This window comes from Anarrhichthys ocellatus, unplaced genomic scaffold (genome assembly GCF_004355925.1).
Source record: "Anarrhichthys ocellatus isolate YVR2014 unplaced genomic scaffold, GSC_Weel_1.0 scaffold12, whole genome shotgun sequence".
Classification (NCBI taxonomy): Eukaryota; Metazoa; Chordata; class Actinopteri; order Perciformes; family Anarhichadidae; genus Anarrhichthys; species Anarrhichthys ocellatus.
This window is the reverse complement of record NW_022280042.1, coordinates 5,550,788-5,571,829: the sequence shown is the minus strand read 5'-3', so window position 1 is coordinate 5,571,829 and position 21,042 is coordinate 5,550,788. Positions and strand designations below refer to the sequence as shown.

Sequence of the window (21,042 nt, the reverse complement as noted above, 5' to 3'; positions counted from 1 at the left end):
CCCAAAAGCAAGCAAAACAACACAAAAAATGCAATTATATTCGTTCAACTGGCCTCATTTCACACCATGTTATCATACCATCCTAAGAATGTGTCCTCTTTGTATTGTCATGACAGGTCTATGCTGACTATGAGAGCGACCCTCTACTGCGGCAGGGCATCGAGTTCTGCTGCCGGCAGTTCTACATCCTCCACCGCAAACCCTTCATCCTGCAGCTGTTTGCCAGTGTGGCTCCGCTGCTGGAATTCACAGTAAGACTGCTGAGTGCACACACACATACACACATATTCAAATCAATGGGAAACTTAATACACGCATGGCTTTTGTGTTGTTAATCTATCTGTCTTCATTTGCGATTCCAGACCAGCACCAGCACTGGTCTTGCTAAAGGAGTGTCGGCTCAGTGTCTGTTTGACCTGCTGGTCTCTCTGGAGGGGGAGACCCCAGACGCTCTGGATGCTCTGGAGCTCGTTAAGGCTGAGAAACCGCTACGCTCTCTCGGTAAACAGTCACTTTCACATACGTGTTGCGGTCTTTTATCAAAATGAAGCCTTCATCATGTCTGGAAAGCTCCTGCTAATACTTTTATTTGGTATTTGCATTTGAACAAATGGAGGGCTGTACTTTTTTGTTGCAGATTTTTGTTATGGTAATGAGGACTTGGCCTTTTCCGTCAGCGAGGCCATCAAGCTGTGTGTCACCGTGATTGCCTACGCCCCTGAATCCTTCAGGAGGTATGGAAACACATCGAAGAGGCGTCAAGGATTCATCCTCTCCTCCTGTATCTTCTTCCTCTCCGCAGCAGTTGTTTTCCGTCCTCTAACGGTCTGCATGTATCTCTCCAGTCTCCAGATGCTGATGGTGCTGGAGGCCCTGGTCCCCTGCCACCTCCAGAAGCTGAAGATCAACACGGTTACAATGGAGTCGGCCTCGGCTGCCAGGGATGAGATTGCAGCCATCGCTGCTCTGGCCACATCCCTGCAGGCCCTCCTCTACAGCTCAGAGACCCTCACAAGGTCTGACTCTCCCCCATGCAACAAAGAAAACAACAAAACAAGTCTCAGAGTCTTTTTAGCTGCTTACAATCTTCATAACTTTATCCACAGGCCCATGACAGCCCCCCAGATGTCCCGCTGTGATCAGGGCCATAAAGGAGGCACTACAGCTAACCATGCCATGTCAGGAGGGGTCAACACCAGGTCAGGACTCTAACTTTGAATAACTCAACCTTGCGACAGTCCCAGGATAGATGGCTAGAGTGCAGTTCTGGGGTCTGACAGAAAACACTGACGTGCCGTTTTTTATGCATGTGCCCAGGGACAACCTCCACCTGTTGGAGGAAGGCCAGGGCATGCCGAGGGAGGAGCTGGATGAGCGCATCGCCAGGGAGGAGTTCCGCCGGCCCCGGGAGTCGCTGTTAAACATTTGTACCGAGTTTTACAAACACTGCGGGCCGCGACTCAAAATCCTGCAGAACGTCGCCGGTGAGCCGCGGGTCACGGCCCTGGAGCTGCTCGACATCAAGTCCCACATGAGGTATGTATCAGACATGTCTTAGGTTATTTATTCTGTTACTGTTTAGCTCTATAGTACTGTTCAGTTACACTGAAGATGTATCTGTGTGTGCCTTTTCCCCAGGCTGGCGGAGATCGCCCACGCCCTGCTGAAGCTGGCGCCCTATGACACCCTGACCATGGAGAGCCGAGGGCTGCGGCGCTACATCATGGAGATGCTGCCCATCACCGACTGGTCGTCCGAGGCCGTCCGCCCCGCCCTCATCCTCATCCTCAAGAGGCTGGACCGCATGTTCAACAAGATTCACAAGATGCCTACGCTCAGGTGCGCTCGCCCACAGGCATTATGCACCAGGTCTGTTGAATACAATCCCTTATCTTTCTCCGTCTCCCTGTGCGTGTATCGTGCTGTGCCGGTGCCGTGGTGTGTACAGTAGATAGACGGCTTCTTGGCACTGTCCTCTGTATCGCTGCCTTGGTGGGTGCTGTACCGTAAGTGCTGCTGTGGCGTGTTTTCATGCGGATACTTGTGGTGCGCGAGAGGAGTTAAATGCATTACTGGGTGCGTGAGGAAGTGTGCACTAAGAATGGATCACAGGAAGTGTCCCCTCTAAGCCAGAGTCCAGTCCTGTGTCATGAATGATGATGCAGATGTGTCGCAGTTAAAGGAGTTGTTTGGTTTTGATCTGGTTACCTCACCATGTGGAAATAATGAGGCTTATTCTTCTACGTGGTATGTAAAACAATTTCTATCTAAATTTCGTTCTCATTCAGAGATGTTTATACTCATATTTCATACTTACGTTCTTTTAATGCTTGCTTTACAAATTGGCAATGTTGCAATGTATCGCAACAGTGTCAAAGAAGATTTATTGATTGCAAAATGGCCACATGATCCTTACAACAATATCCAGTCCAGTATAATATTGAATCATTAATAATAATAGTAATGAACTTTATCTTTATTGCACATTACATTTATAAAAGCCGCTCAAATTGCAAAGAAAAAAAAACATTTAATTTAATTTAAACAATAAACAACATTTTTTATCATCTAATATTTTAGTAAGATTCAATAAAAGTAAGCAAGGCTGCAGAATATAATAATCTAAAGGTTCCACGAGTATATAGCTGCCTCTCAGTACTACTTTGTCTTAACTTTTTATATTTGGTAGAGTTTAGAAGGTGAAACAATCACTAATAAATTGTTCCAATACATACAGCTCTACCACAAATACAGCCGCAGACACCTGCACACCTGCGTCCTCTTCCATGGCATAAGACTGGCTCAGAGGGAACACTGGTCACAGATGTGTGCTTCACACCAGGATCTGTTGCTGCAGTGTTCAGATGGCTATGTTTGTGAGCTTTGCACTATTTGTTGTCGGTATGGCCTTTACCACAGTCATTAAGGTGATGATTATATGGAGGAAAGTGTTAACAGAGTGGTAAGTGTTTCATGTTAACGGTCTTTTTTTTATCTGCTTTACATTTAATATCATGCCACATTCAAGTCATTTCAAAAGAAGAGAACGCCTTGAATTCGTCCCACGTGACACGAATGTGGCATTTCTGCTTTAGTCTATTTTTAAATTCATAAAAAATATGCTTTATTTGGGTGCGGGATGGTGTTGTATGGGTGGGTGTTCTCCAGGAGACAGGTGGAGTGGGAGGCAGCCAGCAGCCTGATCGAGGGGATCTGCCTGACCCTGCAGCGACAGCCGATCATCTCCTTCCTCCCACACCTTCGCTCGTTGATCAACGTCTGCGTCAACCTGGTATGGAAACGCACAGACGCACAACACCTGCACACACCAGTCGGTATCATGGTTTGAGTAGTGCCGTTTCTTTGTGCGTGGTGTCAGGTGATGGGTGTGGTCGGTCCCTCCAGCGTGGCAGACGGGCTTCCTCTCCTCCACCTCAGCCCCTACCTCTCCCCTCCGCTGCCCTTCAGCACAGCAGTGGTGCGACTGGTTGCCCTGCAGATCCAGGTAGGTGTCAGTTTAACCTAATCTGGCTCTTCATTGGACATCTAATCATCAGCAGCTCTAATCGTATATTGTCTATTTTTGCTTTCCATCCTAGGCATTGAAGGAGGACTTTCCTCTCAGCCACGTGATCTCACCTTTCACCAATCAGGAGAGGCGAGAGGGGATGCTGCTCAACCTGCTCATTCCCTTTGTGCTCACTGTGGGCTCTGGAAGCAAAGGTAAAAGCTTATCTGTTGCTTGAGACAGCTCTTTGGTATTGCTTCCCTGGTTACATAGAATTAAAACGCAACACATGAATCAAGTTGTATGAATGTCTTGAATTCAATGTCCGTCTGTTTCCTTCTTCCAGATAGCCCCCACCTGGAGCAGCCGGAGATCTTCCTGCTCCTCCAGACGGTCATCAATATCCTGCTGCCTCCCCGCATCATCTCCACCTCCCGCACAAAGAACTTCATGCTGGACGCTTCCCCGGCTCACTGCTCCACCCCGGGCGACACGGGGAAGGATCTGCGCAGAGAGGGATTAGCAGAGTCCACCAGCCAGGCTGCGTATCTGGGTACAAATGAAAAGTGACAGCATTTTATAGCTGCTTTTGGTCCCTTCTCATCCTCTTCCCTTCGACTGTCCCTCTGCAGCTCTGAAGGTGGTGTTGGTTTGCTTTGAGCGCTCATTGGGAAACCAGTGGTACCGGCTAAGCTTGCAAGTGAAAGAGATGGCTCTGAGAAAAGTGGGCGGCTTGGCCTTCTGGGACTTCATCGACTTCATCGTCCGAACCCGTATTCCTATCTTTGTCCTGCTGAGACCCTTCATACAGTGCAAGGTTAAGAACCAGCTTATTTGTTCATTCACTTTAATTGTGCATGCGCTTTTGAACGATTTGCCTCTTTGTTCTCCTCACTGCTCCATGTATGTTCATGTTCGTCTAGTTGTTGACGCAGCCTGCCGACTCCCAGGAGGAGATCACAGCACGTCACCACATCGCTGACCAGCTGGAGCGACGATTCATCCCGCGCCCTCTCTGCAAGAGCTCCCTGTTCGCAGAGTTCAACAATGAACTCAAGATCCTCAAGGAGGCTGTGCACAGCGGCTCCGGTCAGACACTGAAGCAAAGTTAAAATATCAGATGATTCCTCGAATTGTTAACTTACATTTTTGCCTGTGTGTTGGTGTTCAACCTGCCTCCATCAAACAGCTTACCAGGGCAAGACGTCCATCAGCACGGTGGGCACCTCTACGTCAGCATACCGCCTCAGTTTGGCCACGATGTCGCGCTCCAACACGGGCACCGGCACAGTTTGGGAGCAGGACAGCCAACCGTCGCGCCAACCCTCCCAAGACACGCTCAGCCGCACCGACGAGGACGACGAAGAGAGTCAGAAACATTCTCATTTCTTTCACATGACAATCGTCGAAAAATCGGACTGAACTCACCACATCCATCCTTCTCCCTTCCAGATGACTCCATTAGCGTGGTGAGCGAGCACGAAGCCTTTTTGCCTCGGATGATGGCGCAGCGACGGTTCTCCAGCCACGCCACCGGCTCCGCGGCCTTGCAGCCCGAGGTCCCCCGCACCACCTTGCTGCCCAGCCACAGGTAACGTATAACAACACACATGCATGCACGCTCACCAAATACACACTGTACACAAGTATGGACAAGCACTTTCGTAGTGTAGTTTCTGTTAAAGACAAGTATAAAATGTGCCCTGGTTTGTGACGATATGCAGGATCTTTTCTCCCTCATTTGTCCTGCAGTTGACGATACAGGACAAAAGATTGAGCTGGTGTGCAGACAGAAATGTTCTAACTGTGTGAACCCTGATGTGTGTTTTCTGTTGAAAGTATTCCTGCATTTACTGTTTCGCTGAGCTCAAATTCAATTATTTGTGTTTTCACAGCTACCTTCAACAAATATCCATGTACGATTCCGATCTTGGCTTATTTATGTAATATGTAGAATTGGATCAATCAGTCATATCCCACAACCACAGCCATTTTTTCTGTGTATATCTCTGTTGATTTATGACGTTTTTGTTCAACTGTCTCAGAGCAGAATTGTGAAGTAGCTAAGACTCTGTATCTTGGTAAGAATGTAGTAGTCACAGCTCCGGCCTCCCACCGCGCTGTCTGGGCTCAGGGACTCGGGCGGTAACGGATCTCGACTACACTCCCTAAACTCCCCCTCCGCCCTCCCTTTTTACAGTGAACCCAATGTGCTAGATGAGTCCCAGGGCCTTCTGCAGGAGGGTAACCTCTCTAGGTACAGTGGCCCTCTCTCTGTGTCTCTCCCGTTGGTGCGTTCTTGCATCTGTCTGCCGGTGGGAGGGGCATCGCCTCTGGATGGCCCCCCTCTATTGGCCGCCTCGCCGTTGATCACTCATCCACATCCAATCAAATCGCCTTGGCCCGCTACACCTCCCCTCACTTACCTGTCTCTATCTCTCTCTGTGTGGGTCCAGTGGTACTTGTCTCTATCCTCTACCCCCCCCCCCCCCCCCTACTTCCTCTTGAGCTCCACACTGACCCTCATCTTCTCAGCTCATCTGCTGTGCTATCTTAACCAGGCCCCTACCCCCTAAAAAAACAGCTAAAGAGGGCCCCCGGGGCCAGGGAGCTCTGTTTCACCTCTGTTAGCTGTGGGTCTTTCCAGTTGATGTGCCATCACTAGAGTCAGCCTCTCTCCCATTGGTGCCATGGTGTTTCATACTGTTTACGTGTCTATCAAGCTTCTCGCTGATCAAATTGGGCGTCCTACTCTGGATACCAATCTGTAGGGGCAAGAGGGAACTGGGGTGGCAACTATAACATGAGGACACTTTTGTTTTCTTTGTCCGGTTTTGTCCAATTTTGCTTTTGAGAACTTCAAATCTGATGTAGCCCAATTACAATTTGATTTAACAGAGTCACACGTTAGGAAAAGGGGGGATTCTAAATGTGTGAGCGTTGCTACTCCAGCCCCTACTATCCCTTGTTGTGTTGTCAGTGTATGAATCATTTTTTTCTGCACTGTGATTGGGTGTCTTGTAACTTATTGTGTGTGTGTGTCGTGTAGTGAGTGAATGGGTAGAATAGCTATAACTTATTGTGGTCAAAGATTTGGTCAGTAAACGAGCTCAGCTGGGGATGCGGTGGTCTTTTGGTCTCTTCGTGTTGATGTATTTTTGTGTCTCTTGTGTGTGTGTGTGTGTGTGTGTGTGTGTGTGTGTGTGTGTGTGTGTGTGTGTGAATGTGTGTGAATGCAAATGTTCATCTGATGATTGTACCAGGGTTGCCAGTGTGCAGAGTGAACCGGGTCAGCAGAACCTTCTGATCCAGCCTCCTTTAGGAAGAAAGAGAGGCCTCAGACAGGTGTGGACGTTAACTTTATCTTTAATTTTGAATGAAATTATGCAAACTACATGGACAGTAATTAAGAAGTGATTTGTATCCAAAAGAAGGGGAGGAGAAAACGGGAAGTATGAATGATTGAAATATGATTTAGCACTTTAAAGGAAAACACAACATCTCCAACTGTAACAGCAGTAACATGTTGAATTATCCCTCTTTGATTCATAATGAATATGTGAAATTGAAATAAAAGCATTTGTCATATTGCATGAACTCTAAAAGTTAATGCGTAAAAACTGAAAAAAACAGTTCATACTCTAAACTGGATTGGAATTAATTGTGACTTTCCTGCAGCTGCGCCGCCCCCTGCTGTCCATTCCAAAGACTGAACCACGTAGTCGGTCTGGAGCGAGGCTTTCCACAACCCGCAGGAGCATCCAGCCCAAGAACAAACCACTGGGTAACACAACACGTGCCTTCATGTGTGTGTGTGTGTGTGTGTGTGTGTGTGTGCGTGTGTGTGCGTGTGTGTGTGTGTGTGTGTGTGTGTGTGTGTGTTGCTGACTGAATGTGAGGATATGTTTGTCATAGAATTTTAAAACGAGTGAGTCACTGAAAATGTAACAGCCAGACTCTCCCTGCACTTCATCAACACACAACAAGCCAAGTCTAGACTGTTAAACACCGTTAAAGCCTAATTCTCCCATTAAAATGTGATGTTTAATGTCTGTGTGCTGACTTGAACTGGCCCATCCTCCCCGTTCACAACCTCCGTCTTTGTTCCAATGCTGTTCGTTGTACCACCTGTCCCCAGACTGACTCTTCTCACTCTGTTCTGTCTCATGCCTTATGTTTCGAAATAAAGAAACTTTGTTGGACTGTGAAGGTGAGACACAACCCTTAACCCTCTCCTCTCCACCCTGCAACGGCCCGCCCCCTTTTATCTGCAACCTCACCCAGTAGGGCGCTCTGCATGTCTGTCTTGCATCCCCCTCCCAGTCCCTGCCTACCCTTTCCTGTTCCATCCCTGCCTCCACTTTTCTTTTCTTTTTTTTGGTGGTGCTGATGTGTTAGCGAGTCGCTATAGCTGGCGCTGTTGTCTCTGTTTTGACCACGTGCGCACGCATGTGTGCCCACAGCGCATGGAGACCAAAAGAGGTCAGTCACCTTTACAGAGAGCCAAGGCCAGCAGACTCCCAGCGCGATGGACCCTCTGGCTGAGGGCAGGAAGGCAAGTCCTGCCCTTTCAAAGTCCCCGACACTGGAGGTGCCCTCTGTCTCCTCGGCCACAGTGACCGCCGACCTGCACAGCCCTGCTAAGACACAGGTAGGACCAGCAGAGAAAGGGCTGGAGCATTGAACAATCCATCTTGGCAAATTCTCATTAACCACTTTATTCTCCCCAGGTTCCTCCCGTCATCAGCAGCAAGGAGAAGCGAGAGCAGTGGGGCCTCCGCAGCAGCCTCTCCCCTCCTCCCTCCATCTCCCGCCCTTCCACCCCAACACCCCCATCCCGAACCTGCTCCCCGCTGCCCTTCTCCCGAACCTGCTCCCCTCTCGCCTTGTCCCGCACCAACTCTCCTCTCCCTCCACCGCTCCCGGTGCTAGGCACGGCGCCAGCCCCCGGCCCCCCGCCGCCTCCGCCTCTGCCGCCAGCGCCTCTCCTGCTTCCGCCGCCGCCGGGGCCGCCCAGGATCAGAGACAGCCCCGGGGATGAGGACACGACTGCGCTCCTGCCGCGCAGCGACACCCTGCTGCAGCTCAGCGAGGACGAGGGCACAGAGAACCCCCTCCTCACCCCGCTGCTGTCCCATACCTCACCCCGCCGGTCACCCCGTCGGCGGCCCCTGCCCCTCTCCCCGGTCGACCTGGACCTGGACGAGTCCCACGTCTGAGAGGGCTGACAGGCGTACTGTATTTTTCTATCTGTAGCCAAATGCCATACAAATACCTGCAGGGTACGGATAACAGGGAGGCTGTGCTGCAAACATTTCACAAATGAAAAGTAAAGTGTGATTTTATTGACTGAGTTTGAAAGGAAGGGAATGTACAGAGATGTGTGGCTTCTTCTGTTTTTCACACTGAGCCCCTTCCTCAAGTCCTGTATAAGCCACCGACTTGTTTTCTATCCCGTCTGTAGCCCCAAATCCCTCAGCTTTCCCCTGAAACTAAACCGCTCCCTCCTCAGTGTAGTTCTTTAGTTTTGACAAAAGTGTACACTTAAATGTGCAAAACATTCCCCCTTCCTTCCTCTCTCTGTAGGTCTGTTATTTAATCTTCTAAGTGTTGAATATCAACATTATTGTCCTTTGTCTGTTCTTATGGCTACACACCGTGCGGGTTGAATGTATATTTTAGCAGCAATCTACCTTATTGCTCGTCTCCTTCATCATAGCAACGTGAAGTCATGCTGTCTTTTTATGTCGACCTGTCGAAGATAAAAGGTTTATTTTTTAATTTTATTTTAGATTAATACCCAATTATAAAATAATCAGAAACGAACGCTTCTAATACTGTAGATTTGAATGTCTATATTGCGGAGATCTATATATATATAAATTGAAAAAAAGGAGATGTTATATCTTGTACAAAGACTATAAAGGAGGGCAATGCAGAACTTGTACAGACAGTATATCTATAAGAGCCATTCTAAAGTGGCGGGTGAAACTACGGCCTTTATATGAAATGAAGAAGGCGATATACAGCAAATATTCAGTACAGCATATGTACTGAATATTTTATGGGATAATATGTGAGAGTCCTGTTGTTTCAGCTCTCATTCTAATCATAATGTCAAACATATATCCCGTTAACTCTGTTTCTACAGTGTGTGTATTGTTCTGCTCAGTGTCCCAGCAGAATATTTGATTTGTGGTCAAAGTTGTGTTTATCAGCTTAAAATATCAATTCCGGAAGAAAAAAAAAACGGATAACATTTACAATGTCACTCGTCCTGATGTTGCAGTGGTGGTCATGTTTTGTTTCTGTGTCTGTGATGTTGACATGACATCAGTGGGGCGAGCGCGATGCAGTCGATGGCTGTTACCTCGTTGCATATTCCATGCCTTAAGGAAAAATATTGACACGCCTGTCTCTTTAAATGCGTTTCTTGTGTCTGCTGAAAGCCTCATACCTCCTAAATGTCCACTTTGAAGGAGATCATATCATGTGAACATGTTGTGACAAAATATCTAAAACATGCCGATTTGACCCTTTTCATCAATAGTAATAATGATGACGTTAAATCACATAATACAGGATTAATATGTGCCATAAGTCTCACCAACGCACAGCGTGTTGTTATTGGCTGATGCCAGCGCCGTGCAAATATAGTGTTTATGTGGGTACATAGAGATTGTGTACTGTTTTCTAATGCAGTGGGAGTAGAGAGGGAATAATGCAGCCTCTATGGAGGTGTCTTAATGCAGTTTATTCAACAAATATTCAAAGTGTATTCTTAATAAAAGCACACTTTACTCCCCTGTTTCTACCTAATTTATGATCCAAAATGGAAATGCAGTGAGAAAATGTTTCTGTTATGCATTCTTGTCCTGTCCTCTGTATCCATGTCCACCTAAGAAATGATCTGTTTTAATTTTGCACAGTTTAAAACGTATCTATCTCAAATCCATAGAAACACACTGTACCACACAAGGTCAAGGTTTTAAGTCTTTGGAGAAGTACAAAGACGCATCAGTGTTTCTTTGTCAGAGGGCCATTGAACTGTTGAATCTGAGTTCCCTTTAAATGTAATGTGTTCGTCAAATCATGTCTTCTTTGTGCAAAGTTAGAATAAAGCTATACAGTATATCAGAATATTTCTAAAATATCTAAATAAATAGATATTGTTGACAATGTTTTTCAGCTTTCTGTCCATTTCTAACCGTGGAGAAGTCAGTAACAGTAAAAATTGACATTATGAATGACACGTTCAAGTAGTTTTTTGATGACGCAATGAATGACGCGCTCTTCCTGTGAGGTCATCGCTATTTAGCGCAGGTGGACGAGCTCGCCTGATGACGCATCCAAGATGGCTGACAACAACCTGCGCGGTTACTGCTCGCGTGTTTGTGAATGGAGGACCAGAGGAAGAGGGAGACCTGCAGCTAACGTTACCTGCGAGTTACGATGTCATTCCGGGGCTTTTGGTTACAGGTGTTCTACTGTTGTTGTTGTTGTAGAGATGCACTTCCTTGCATTGAACACTAGAGGGCGTACTTCATAAATGATATGGACTCATAGAGGGTTGCAGGGATGACGCATTTCTGTAGGCCAGCTAAGGGGAGTTAAAATAGGGCACGTTAATCTATCGTGGGGGTTCAACACATGCGCAGTAGAATCTGGTCTCTCTAGCTGGCTGCGGTCATAAGACATGATATTGATCGATCGCTCGTCTACCATGACACCCTCCCTGTGGACTGAGGCGGACTTCAGAATACCTCAAGCTGATCATCAAAAATCATAATCATAAAAATGTAGTATAAAATGAGTCAAATGAGTTAATTTCTCTGAAAACCCAGGAGGAGACGGACGTCTCGACCCCCGGGGTCGTGGACATTGATGTCCTCACATAGGTGAGGAGCGAACCCGGGTCAGCGCGATCCAAACCTGGAACTGTGTAATCTCACCATCACATCACTCACACTTTGAACTCTTCTCTTGCTATATTTGACTTCTTCCTTTGGCTGTTAGACCTCAAAAGTCACTGCACCACATAAGGTTTGAACCCACAACCTCCTCCTGTCTTCTAAGAGGACGTCTATCACCTCGAGCTATCTGATCTGACACTCATGTCTGGTTCATTGCATATTTGTCTCCTCTGTTTTGACTGGTTGACCTGAATGTACAAACTCATAACCTCCAGTCACTCATAACCCAGCCTCACTTATGTCAAGTCGTACATCTTCATAGAGTATTTAACTTCCTCATCTTGGGTGTTGGACCTTAAAATTCACTGCGCCACAGGATGGAGCCCACAACCTCCAGACTCCCAATCTGACGCGCTCAGCTGCTGCTGCAGCGTCACACATTCTCCTGCAAAAATAAACTATCACTCTTCTCTATGAAGCTCCTTCAGTTTTGTTGTTAGTGTTTCAAATGTGTGGAGGAAACAGACTGGACCTTCCTGAAACACAGTTAGGGTTTCATCCTTTCACCTCATGTTGTCACGCATCACTAGTGTCAGCACTTTCACTCAAAAAATCACTGCACCTCACAAGGAGCGAGCTCATGACCTCAGGTCTTCTGAGCAGTCTGCTAACTGACTGAGCTATTTGGTCACACCGCCTTCACTCAGCTCTTAAACACAGAAAACCTCTGGAACAAAACTAACACTTAAGCTCCTTTACAACAATGAGAGATTGTTCTGCGCATTTACAAATAAAACACCAGATCACATCTTGAATCATCTTCAGCTCTGGTGCCTCTAATCGGTGGTGGAAACAGACCGGACCTTGAGATGGAGATGGATTTGAACCTTTCTCCTCAGGGTGCCACGCGTCACTCACTGTCAGCTGCTTATCTCGGTGAGCTATCCCTGAAGCTCGAGGCCTGCCCGTCTGTTCTGGGATTTGTTCTGCACACTGCTGCTGTGTTATCTTCTGAAAATCACATTCCCAGCCCGCAAGTCGAGAACCGAGCAACATGTGAAAAACGGAATCCAAACCGCTTGAGCAGCTTCTCCAGCTGCTACTCCAGCACTTTCTGGAGGATGGAGACACAAATAACACATTACAGACACACAATCGTTCCTATATAAAAGGCATGTGGTTCGACTGTTGCGGTTTACAGCTGTGTACAGATGATAGTTTGTTTCTCAGGTCCATCTCTCCTCACCTTGATGTCCTCGTCTCCATCCAGTCTGCTGCTCCTCGCCCCCACACCTTGAGTCTTCTCTCTGACAACCAACAAAAGAAGACAAATAACATGGGCTGTAACGTCAGCTTGAGGTATTCTGAAGTCCGCCTCAGTCCACAGGGAGGGTGTCATGGTAGACGAGCGATCGATCAATATCATGTCTTATGACGGCAGCCAGTTAGAGAGACCAGATTCTACTGCGCATGTGTTGAACCCCCACGATAGATTGACGTGCCCTCTTTTAACTCCCCTTAGCTGGCCTACAGAAATGCGTCATCCCTGCAACCCTCTATGAGTCCATATCATTTATGAAGTACGCCCTCTAGTGTTCAAAGCAAGGAAGTGCATCTCTACAACAACAACAACAGTAGAACACCTGTAACCAAAAGCCCCGGAATGACATCGTAACTCGCAGGTAACGTTAGCTGCAGGTCTCCCTCTTCCTCTGGTCCTCCATTCACAAACACGCGAGCAGTAACCGCGCAGGTTGTTGTCAGCCATCTTGGATGCGTCATCAGGCGAGCTCGTCCACCTGAGCTAAATAGTGATGACCTCACAGGAAGAGCGCGTCATTCATTGTGGGGGGGGGGGAGGGTCAATGTGTGGTACAGTGTGTTTCTATGGATTTGAGATAAATACGTTTTAATTAAACTGTGCAGAATTAAAACAGATCATTTCTTAGGTGGACATGGATACAGAGGACAGGACAAGAATGCATAACAGAAACATTCTCTCACTGTATTTGCATTTTGGATCATAAATTAGGTAGAAACAGGGGAGTAAAGTGTGCTTTTATTAAGAATACACTTTGAATATTTGTTAAATAAACTGCATTAAGACACCTCCAGGCTCCATTATTCCCTCTCTGCATTAGAAAACAGTACACAATCTCTATGTACCCAAATGAACACTATATTTGCACGGCGCTGACATTAAATACTGACCTATTTGTAATTTTTCATGACGTTCATTCTGTGTAACGTTCCTCTTCTTCACAAACCTGAAGACTCCACCATAGTTCCCACGGACTGTGTAAACACCAGTCAACTTGCAACCATCTATGAGAGGAAACAGAAAATAGTCAATATAGTAATATTGAAAAGGAAAAGTAGCGTGAAGCTAAAAGATACTTGTCATGTAAGGCCTACAGGGAGTATTTCCTCTAATGAAAATAAGTTTGAAAGCATTTAGAGCGGTAATTGTTTGTTAATCAAGTAACCAACTCGGGTAAAAATACAGCTCCAACTTCCATCAGCCAATCTATAGATAATGAATCACTAAATAAGTTGTCATATTATTGAAGAATGGATGACTTTATTCTACGTTAGTCATTTGTTTTTTCAGTCTTTAGCATTGAAACACACTAAACTCTCCAACATGCTCTTTATTATGTACATCTGTCCACAAGTCTCACCTCTGATGTTCACATGTACCGAGATAATTATGAACTCGAACAATGTTGCAGTATTTAAGCAGTTATGTTAGGCAATGACAGAATCCTGCATGAAGACTATACAGTGCATTATCACACAGCAAAGGAAAAGAACATCCATTAGTAATTAAACTGCAAGCAGCTTCATTGTTCGAATAAACGAGTTTCTTAAATTCCACAATCTTTGTGATTATTATACGCTGTTGTCCTCACCCTGGTTACCGATCAATAAAGGGCTTAAACATTTGTATTCATGCGACTTTATTCTTTTAATTATTTCATATAACAATGGAGCATCTATAGTGCTGTGAAGAGTCAAAAAGAGGGAACGAAAATAGACAAAAAGGGGAAAACTGAAACCAAACACTTAGTGCATTTACAGACAATATAACAATATAAATGTGTCAAAGACAACTTTATTTTTTTAAACATATTCTGTATTTAATTTAAGATGGTTGATTGAATATTTCAATCAATTATTCTTTCATAAGTTTACTTTTTGTGGCCTGTAACTATAACGTTACCTGCTGCACGTGAATAATAAGTAGCTCCTGTTCAGATTATTGATTTTAACAAAATAATTATTACAACAACTCAGTTTCCATCCCCAGCTTGCAGGCAGGAAGGCAGACACAACGACAGCCGGTATCTTCTCACACATCGTTCTGATGCAGCTCGGCTCGACCTGCCTGCGCCAGAGTTTGGCCTCGCCTGGACTGGCCTGGTCTGGTCTGGTCCACTTGGAGTTGTCACGCCAGACCGATCAACACTCCTCACAGGAGACAAAGAGGCCCAGGTCTGTGCTACTCGTCTCCGCTTTGCCGATATCTGCTCCTGCCTTGCAGCTTCCTGTGGTCGCCATAAGCAGCTCATCCGTGATTGGCCAGCTTCTGTTTCGGACTGTTGGACTGAGGTCACCAGCCAGTGTGGCCGACTGTCCTCATTGGTCCGATGATGTGACGGGTGCAGAGGAGAGTAGCTGTCAGAGGTGGAGCTACAAAAAAAAATACATACTACATGTTTAAATACAAACACTGCACAAGTTGTGCATTCAGCATAACCTCTTAGTACATTCTGAGGCTTGCATTTGTAATGTTTCCTACCAAGTTTCTCTGGGATCTTACCAGTTGAATGTCTGAGGGGAAGAAGAGGGTGAAGGGTGAGGTGGTCCGTTGTGTTTATGTGGGCTTGTCATGGTCACATAGTCATCCTGCGGCAGTGCTGGTGGCGACATCATCATGTAACCCAGACCCTGCTCCACAGCTGGCTCCCAGCTCTCCATCCCGCAGGCTGCAACACTGCAGTGGTGCCCTGTCGCCATGAAAGTTCTTCCGCAGTCGTTTTCCCTCCCTTTGTTCGCTGGGAGATGTTGATCCATCTTCATTTCCATGTAGCTTCCAGTCTCAGACACGGAGCTCGGATGGGATCCGAGAGGGCCGGGATGTGAGGAGGAGCTCAGAGTGGATTCAGGCTCCGTTTTGTTGAGCTCGAGGTAACATTTAGTTGGACCTTTCTGGATTTCAGGGTTTCTGAGGGGCGGGGCCAGACGAGAACCAGGTGGTCTCACATTCACCGGTTTGTCTCTGTGTTTGGGTCTGCAGCGTTTTAGAGCCAGAAGGGTTTGAAGCTGATGGTGGTTGGAGGTCGGAGACCGGCTGAAGTCAGGGAGAGCTCGCAGTGCCCTGACTGTCTCACGAACCACCTCATGAATGTGGTGGGCAACTGCTGGGTTCCCTGTACAGAGCAGACAAAAGAAGTCACGGTCCTATGGTAAGGCAGACATGAGTGAAATCAGCACATCTTTTACGTCTTAATTACCTTGGTCTCTTGCTCCCAACCAGATCTCTCCAGGACCGTTTGGTGCCGACCTGCCGAGCTCCAAGTAGAACGAGCCATCCAAGTGACCAAAGCGCCTAACACTCAGTAAAGGTATGGTAACCGACGGCAAATTACTGCATGCAGTCACTCGGACCAAGATGAGAGACGTAGCTGTGAGGCAGAGACGGCTCTCCCCAGCCAGGGACTTGGAACAACCCAGACCTATGGGCTTCACTGTGATGGGCCATACCTTAGACGACAGTGAAGGGAGCAGAGGCAAAGATCGGGGTAGGGGTATTTATATCTAATGAAAAGCTGGTAGTACTTAAAAGTTACAACAAGGAACTCTCATTTGCTATTATTTTCAGAAGCGTATAATCACCTGAAACTAAGAACGGTTGGGTTTTCGTTAGCTTAGAATGAACCCTTCATATCGACATATGGAGCGGTCCTCTTCACGGAGTCCGCCATGTTTCTATAGTACCCCACAACTGACTGGTTGCAATCTGCAACCAAACTGCTAAATGCCAGCAAATCCTGCACACTGTCCCTTTAAATCTAATGCACAACAATAAAAATCTGGTCTGACCTCTTTGAAGAACGCAGCAGGGGGCAGGGTGCAATACCCATCATCGTCTTCATCAAATCCTTCTCCATGCTCTTCATCCTTCCGCTCTTCCTCCATCAGTTTCTTAATGGCCAGATACCAGTCTTCTTGTTCCCACTGGTGCTCCACCACCAGTACCATGGTTTGATCCTTGGCATACAGCGCCAGCGTGCGGCCGTTCCTAGCACTGCCACTCCGACTCACACCAAGACAGCACCTCAGGTAAATCACCCTGGGGAGGAAGGAAACAATTTCATTTTGGATTGTAGTTTTTCTGCAGTTACTTTATAGTCATGTATTGTAGTGTATTGTATTGCCTGGTCTTCAGTTTCTATTTACACATTAGTTGGTTAAAGTTGCTTGAACCTACCCTTGCTTACTCGAGCCAAACAGCGCAGCTTTACCAGCAGACTTCTCCACTGCTGTGAACTTCTCCTGGTTCTTGTACCACTCGAGTCGGCTCGGCCCGGTGTGACTTCCTGCTCTCAGGACAAAATATCTTCTGTCATTCCGATCCAGCTTCCCCAGGTAACCTTGTTTCACCACATGGCTCTGTGGCCCGGAGGAGGTCATGAGGGCACCGGTCAGAGGGACCACGATGTTGGAGGTCTGGCTGGTGTAAAAGAGTTCCTCGTAGAAAGGAGACGGAGGGCTCGACTGCATCTCATCGTGATGCCGGTCTCGCTCCATCGGACGATCTGACAGAGGGGATTCAGCTGGCAGCCATGTTTGGGTGGAGCTGGAAGCAGGTAGAGACCTCTCTTGGTTGGTACACCCGCTGTGCCCTTCTGCAGTTTCATTCATTTCAAGCTGAAAAGCTGAAACATGCACACAGAGGAAGGAGAATGAGATACTGGATATTTCTACATTCCTTTCAAAGCGCGTTATATTAGGATTGTCTAAAAATATGGGCTTCACTTCTCCAATATTAATATCCAGAAATGTTAATACTTCAAATTCAGGCCTAAATTATTATTTTGTTTTTCTCTTATTTATCATATTATTTATCTTATTTAAATATCCCAGAGTCTCTGGTGTCAAACATTAAAATGTGATTTATTTCTGAGGGACTTTAAATGATGACCTGAAAAAAAGCAAGCATCTAATAGCTGACTTGGTCCAAAATAATATAAGAATAAATGATATATTGATGAATAGCAGCCTGAAGACATAACTACACTGCAGTATTCATTCCCTAGTGCACCAACAGCGGTAAACTATTTTAGAATACCGTTTTTAAATCAAAAATGACAAGCGTTACACTGTTTTCCATTTTATAGAATTACAACACGAGTATCTATGATGTCCAATAAAAAGGGGCAAATTACTACTTTCTTGCATAAATGCCTGGCATTTAGCAAATATGTAATTAAAAAGACCAATTAACTGGATGAAGGGAAAACATGGGGACACATGAAACTCACCAGCTAATTGTAATTACGCTAATTAACGCAGGGTCGCGTTTTTCCACACCATTAAGTCCGAAATGTTGAATTAAAACTCACCTGAAACTGTCTGAAGTTCAAACATTACAGCTGTGCACACGCACCGTGTCTCCGGTGTCTCATTTCAGGCAGTCGGTAGAAGTCCAACAACGATTTCTGAACTTTATTTCCCCTTCAGACTCCTGACTGTCTGGACCCGTCTGTCCGCTCAGGTGAAACAGGCGTTCTGCAGAGTCGTGCATGAATGTCGCGGGAGCGCGCACAGCGTGACGCAAAAAGCAGGCCGACGAGACATTATGACAAAGTAGTTTACGGTTTAAAAACGATTTATGCTCCTTTGTGGAGTTCATCGATGGTAAATTGAATTTGCTAGAAAAGGTTGGAGAAGTCGAGCACAATTTTTGAGAAGGAAATTAAAATATCTGCAACAAAAATTAAACTTGATAAAATGTATTAATAATAAATATATAAACAGTAACTTTGCAATTATTTAATTGTCGCTTTTTCAATGAAGAATGCCTATCTTAAAACAACGTCAACATAATTGGCAAGAACAAAATGAAGATGATGAAAAAAGATTCAAATAAAAAAGAAACCTCTTGAGCATATTGTCCCTTTAAGATAAAAGAAACTTGTCAGAATAACAGCAGTGCATTCCTATCAACTCGAACTAACGCCTAAATACATTCTATACGCGAATTAACCAAGTTAATGGTTGTAATTTCCCATCAACATGACACAAAGATGTGGGAAATGAGTGGTTATTTTAACAAAGGGAGTGTTCAAATATGTGCGAGTGGTTACAGCACTTGCTCCTGTTGAAATAATTGGGTGGAACAGTTTGGTTTCTGCATATGTCAACATCAGTAACTTCTCATTGTGAACACAGTCAGAGCAGGGCGACTGTCAAGCGACCTCTGTATACTCGTCGCTCTCTCTTGCTGTCCCGGGATGTCTCTCCTCTGGGGCGTCCTCTCTCCAGTCCTCAGCTGGACGGGCCTCTGTCGGGTCCTGTTTGTGCTCGGTACAGGACTGGGAGCTGTGGTTGCAGCTTGGACGGTGAGGCTGCTGGTGCGACACGCCTGGTACACACACAGGCTGTCCTGCTTCAGCAAGCCACATGCAAACTCCTGGCTTTTAGGCCACCTGGGCCAGGTAGGACACACACACCGAGGCTGGTAAAACGCACACATGCATTTATAATTGTCAGTTCTACGATTAATCCTGCTACGCTATCACCTCATCTGTTACATTTAACTGTTGCGGCATTAATGCCTGGTCAATGTCGAAACAAGACATAAGGAACTGTCGATACATGGTGTGCTCAATGTTGCAAGTTATTATTACAATATTTCCTCTTTGTGGTTAATTTCAATAAGAATTCAGCAAAGTGTTAGAGTGTAAAACCAACCAAAACTCACTCCACTAATCTTTTAATTCAAACGTTCAATTCAAATGTTGGCGTTTATTGTCATGTTTGGTTTGCACTATGTCTGCGCCTCAGATGCAGAGCACAGAAGAAGGCCTCCTGCAGGCGGATGACTTGGTGCGGACGTACAAACACTCCTGCAGCTGGTTCATCGGCCCTTTCTATCACTTTGTCAGACTCTTCCACCCTGACTACGTCAAGCCTCTGCTCATGGCCCCGGGTAGAGTATAATTACCAGGAAACAAACTTTTTGGACCGAAGCTATCAATGCCACATTTCCACATTTTGTTCTTTTTCTCCTTCCATTACATCCACACCTCCTTCCCTCCATCCAGCCAGCGTAACAATGAAAGATGAGCTTATCTACGGCCATCTGCGTCCATGGCTTGGTGAGTGAAACAGCTCATGCTGCTCTGACGAAAGTCCACTGAAAGACTTTGTTTACTGTCATCCTCACCTCCAAACCTTCTCTCCCCCTAAACGTCCCAGGACAGAGCCTTTTACTAAGCAACGGGGAGGATTGGTCTCGCAAGAGACGGCTGCTGACTCCCGCTTTTCATTTTGACATCCTGAAGAACTACGTCGCCAAGTTCAACACCTCCACTAACACCATGCACGTAAGACGCCGAAGCAAGCATTCAGTTGCGTGTGTGGTTCATCATTTCTGAGTAGAACTCAGGGTGAAATGTGTACTTTTAGTTTCTGCACGCAAACGTCTCTGTTGCATCTTCTCTGTGTCTCTCAGGATAAGTGGCGCCGCTTGGTCGCAAAGGGCCCGAATACCATAGAGATGTTTGACCACGTCACTCTGATGACGCTGGACAGTTTACTGAAATGTGCCTTCAGCTACAACAGCAACTGTCAGAGGTGAGGACAACGCACATTATTTCTCAAATATGTTTCCATTGTACTTTGATTCTCTTATCTTCTTTTTTTGTCTTTCTCCTCTTTCCAGGTCTACCAGTGAGTACGTGTCAGCCGTAGTGGAGCTGAGTGACCTGGTAATAGATCGTCGGCAAAAGATTTTGCACCACTGGGACTGGTTCTACTGGAAAACACAGCAGGGAAAACGGTTCAGAAAGGCCCTCGGCGTTGTGCACAAGTACAGCTCACGCACTGTGATCTTCTGACCTTTATGTAGCAGTGTCGCACAGACATATAATACAACATCGTAGTATTCTACAGCAACACCTTCTTATTGTCTGATCTGTCCTATATTTGGGTGAAACCTGGTGTTTGCAGGTTCACCAGGGAGGTGGTTCAGAAGCGTCGAGCCCTGATCGGCCAGCAGACGAAGACAGAAACAGGCTTCACCACAGCGCCGCAGAGAAAGAAAGATTTCGTGGACATCATACTGCTGTCGAAGGTAGAGAAGAACTAAGAATGAGGGATGGATGGAGACCATAGTTTTAAGAGACTGCAATGTAATTCTGTGTAATTGCAGGATGTAGATGGACGAGGCCTAACAGATCAGGAGATACAGGCAGAGGCCAACACCTTCATGTTTGCAGGTGAGACAGTTAAAAGCTATTTTTCTACAAGTGACAGTTGTGGGAGATAAATAAATGCACACGACTCAAAATTTGTCATAAAATCACAAGTTGACATCCACTAAGAGTCTTT

General features: G+C 46.1%; 3 protein-coding genes across 4 annotated transcripts in view; 2 read left to right on the top strand and 1 right to left on the bottom strand.

Annotated features, from left to right (window-relative positions):
• Positions 1-10,689, top strand: part of unc80 (unc-80 homolog (C. elegans)) — a 35,060-nt gene extending 24,371 nt beyond the window's left edge. The window contains exons 46-65 of the mRNA XM_031851781.1: positions 117-251; positions 363-501; positions 638-734; positions 846-1,016; positions 1,107-1,199; positions 1,318-1,536; positions 1,639-1,839; positions 3,169-3,292; positions 3,380-3,505; positions 3,600-3,723; positions 3,855-4,061; positions 4,141-4,325; positions 4,432-4,597; positions 4,698-4,877; positions 4,961-5,099; positions 5,709-5,765; positions 6,772-6,853; positions 7,187-7,292; positions 7,972-8,159; positions 8,239-10,689. Of these exons, the coding sequence (XP_031707641.1) occupies positions 117-251; positions 363-501; positions 638-734; positions 846-1,016; positions 1,107-1,199; positions 1,318-1,536; positions 1,639-1,839; positions 3,169-3,292; positions 3,380-3,505; positions 3,600-3,723; positions 3,855-4,061; positions 4,141-4,325; positions 4,432-4,597; positions 4,698-4,877; positions 4,961-5,099; positions 5,709-5,765; positions 6,772-6,853; positions 7,187-7,292; positions 7,972-8,159; positions 8,239-8,727 (3,228 nt within the window). The 3' untranslated portion in view covers positions 8,728-10,689. The remainder of the gene's footprint in view (positions 1-116; positions 252-362; positions 502-637; positions 735-845; positions 1,017-1,106; positions 1,200-1,317; positions 1,537-1,638; positions 1,840-3,168; positions 3,293-3,379; positions 3,506-3,599; positions 3,724-3,854; positions 4,062-4,140; positions 4,326-4,431; positions 4,598-4,697; positions 4,878-4,960; positions 5,100-5,708; positions 5,766-6,771; positions 6,854-7,186; positions 7,293-7,971; positions 8,160-8,238) is intronic.
• A 3,681-nt stretch (positions 10,690-14,370) lies between these two features.
• LOC116386271 (insulin receptor substrate 1-like) lies at positions 14,371-18,265 on the bottom strand. Of its 2 annotated transcripts, none has more exons than XM_031852353.1 (6): positions 18,051-18,265; positions 16,916-17,363; positions 16,528-16,777; positions 15,939-16,188; positions 15,245-15,854; positions 14,371-15,114 (listed from the first exon to the last, which is right to left on the bottom strand). In XM_031852353.1, exons 1-6 carry the CDS (start codon positions 18,073-18,075, stop codon positions 14,715-14,717), a joined length of 1,983 nt encoding a protein of 660 aa, XP_031708213.1. In that variant the 5' UTR covers positions 18,076-18,265; the 3' UTR covers positions 14,371-14,714. The 2 variants fall into 2 exon arrangements, with proteins under 2 accessions (XP_031708213.1, XP_031708214.1); XM_031852354.1 differs by having other exon boundaries at positions 18,095-18,265.
• Positions 18,266-18,878: 613 nt separating this feature from the next.
• The window catches only part of cyp4f3 (cytochrome P450, family 4, subfamily F, polypeptide 3), a 3,763-nt gene continuing 1,599 nt past the window's right edge, over positions 18,879-21,042 (top strand). The window contains exons 1-8 of the mRNA XM_031852166.1: positions 18,879-19,145; positions 19,495-19,639; positions 19,755-19,808; positions 19,909-20,036; positions 20,165-20,286; positions 20,375-20,521; positions 20,662-20,785; positions 20,864-20,930. Coding sequence (XP_031708026.1) covers positions 18,942-19,145; positions 19,495-19,639; positions 19,755-19,808; positions 19,909-20,036; positions 20,165-20,286; positions 20,375-20,521; positions 20,662-20,785; positions 20,864-20,930 — 991 coding nt within the window. The 5' untranslated portion in view covers positions 18,879-18,941. The remainder of the gene's footprint in view (positions 19,146-19,494; positions 19,640-19,754; positions 19,809-19,908; positions 20,037-20,164; positions 20,287-20,374; positions 20,522-20,661; positions 20,786-20,863; positions 20,931-21,042) is intronic.

What these genes read in the sequence shown, in the direction of transcription:
- LOC116386271 (XM_031852353.1), bottom strand. Translation starts at nt 18,075, where the DNA reads ATGTTTGAACTTCAGACAGTTTCAG. An exon ending in TGAACTTCAGACAGTTTCAG is followed by an intron (nt 17,364 to 18,050) that starts GTGAGTTTTAAT and finishes TGCATGTTTCAG; the next exon opens with CTTTTCAGCTTGAAATGAAT. An exon ending in GTTGGGAGCAAGAGACCAAG is followed by an intron (nt 15,855 to 15,938) that starts GTAATTAAGACG and finishes TGCTCTGTACAG; the next exon opens with GGAACCCAGCAGTTGCCCAC.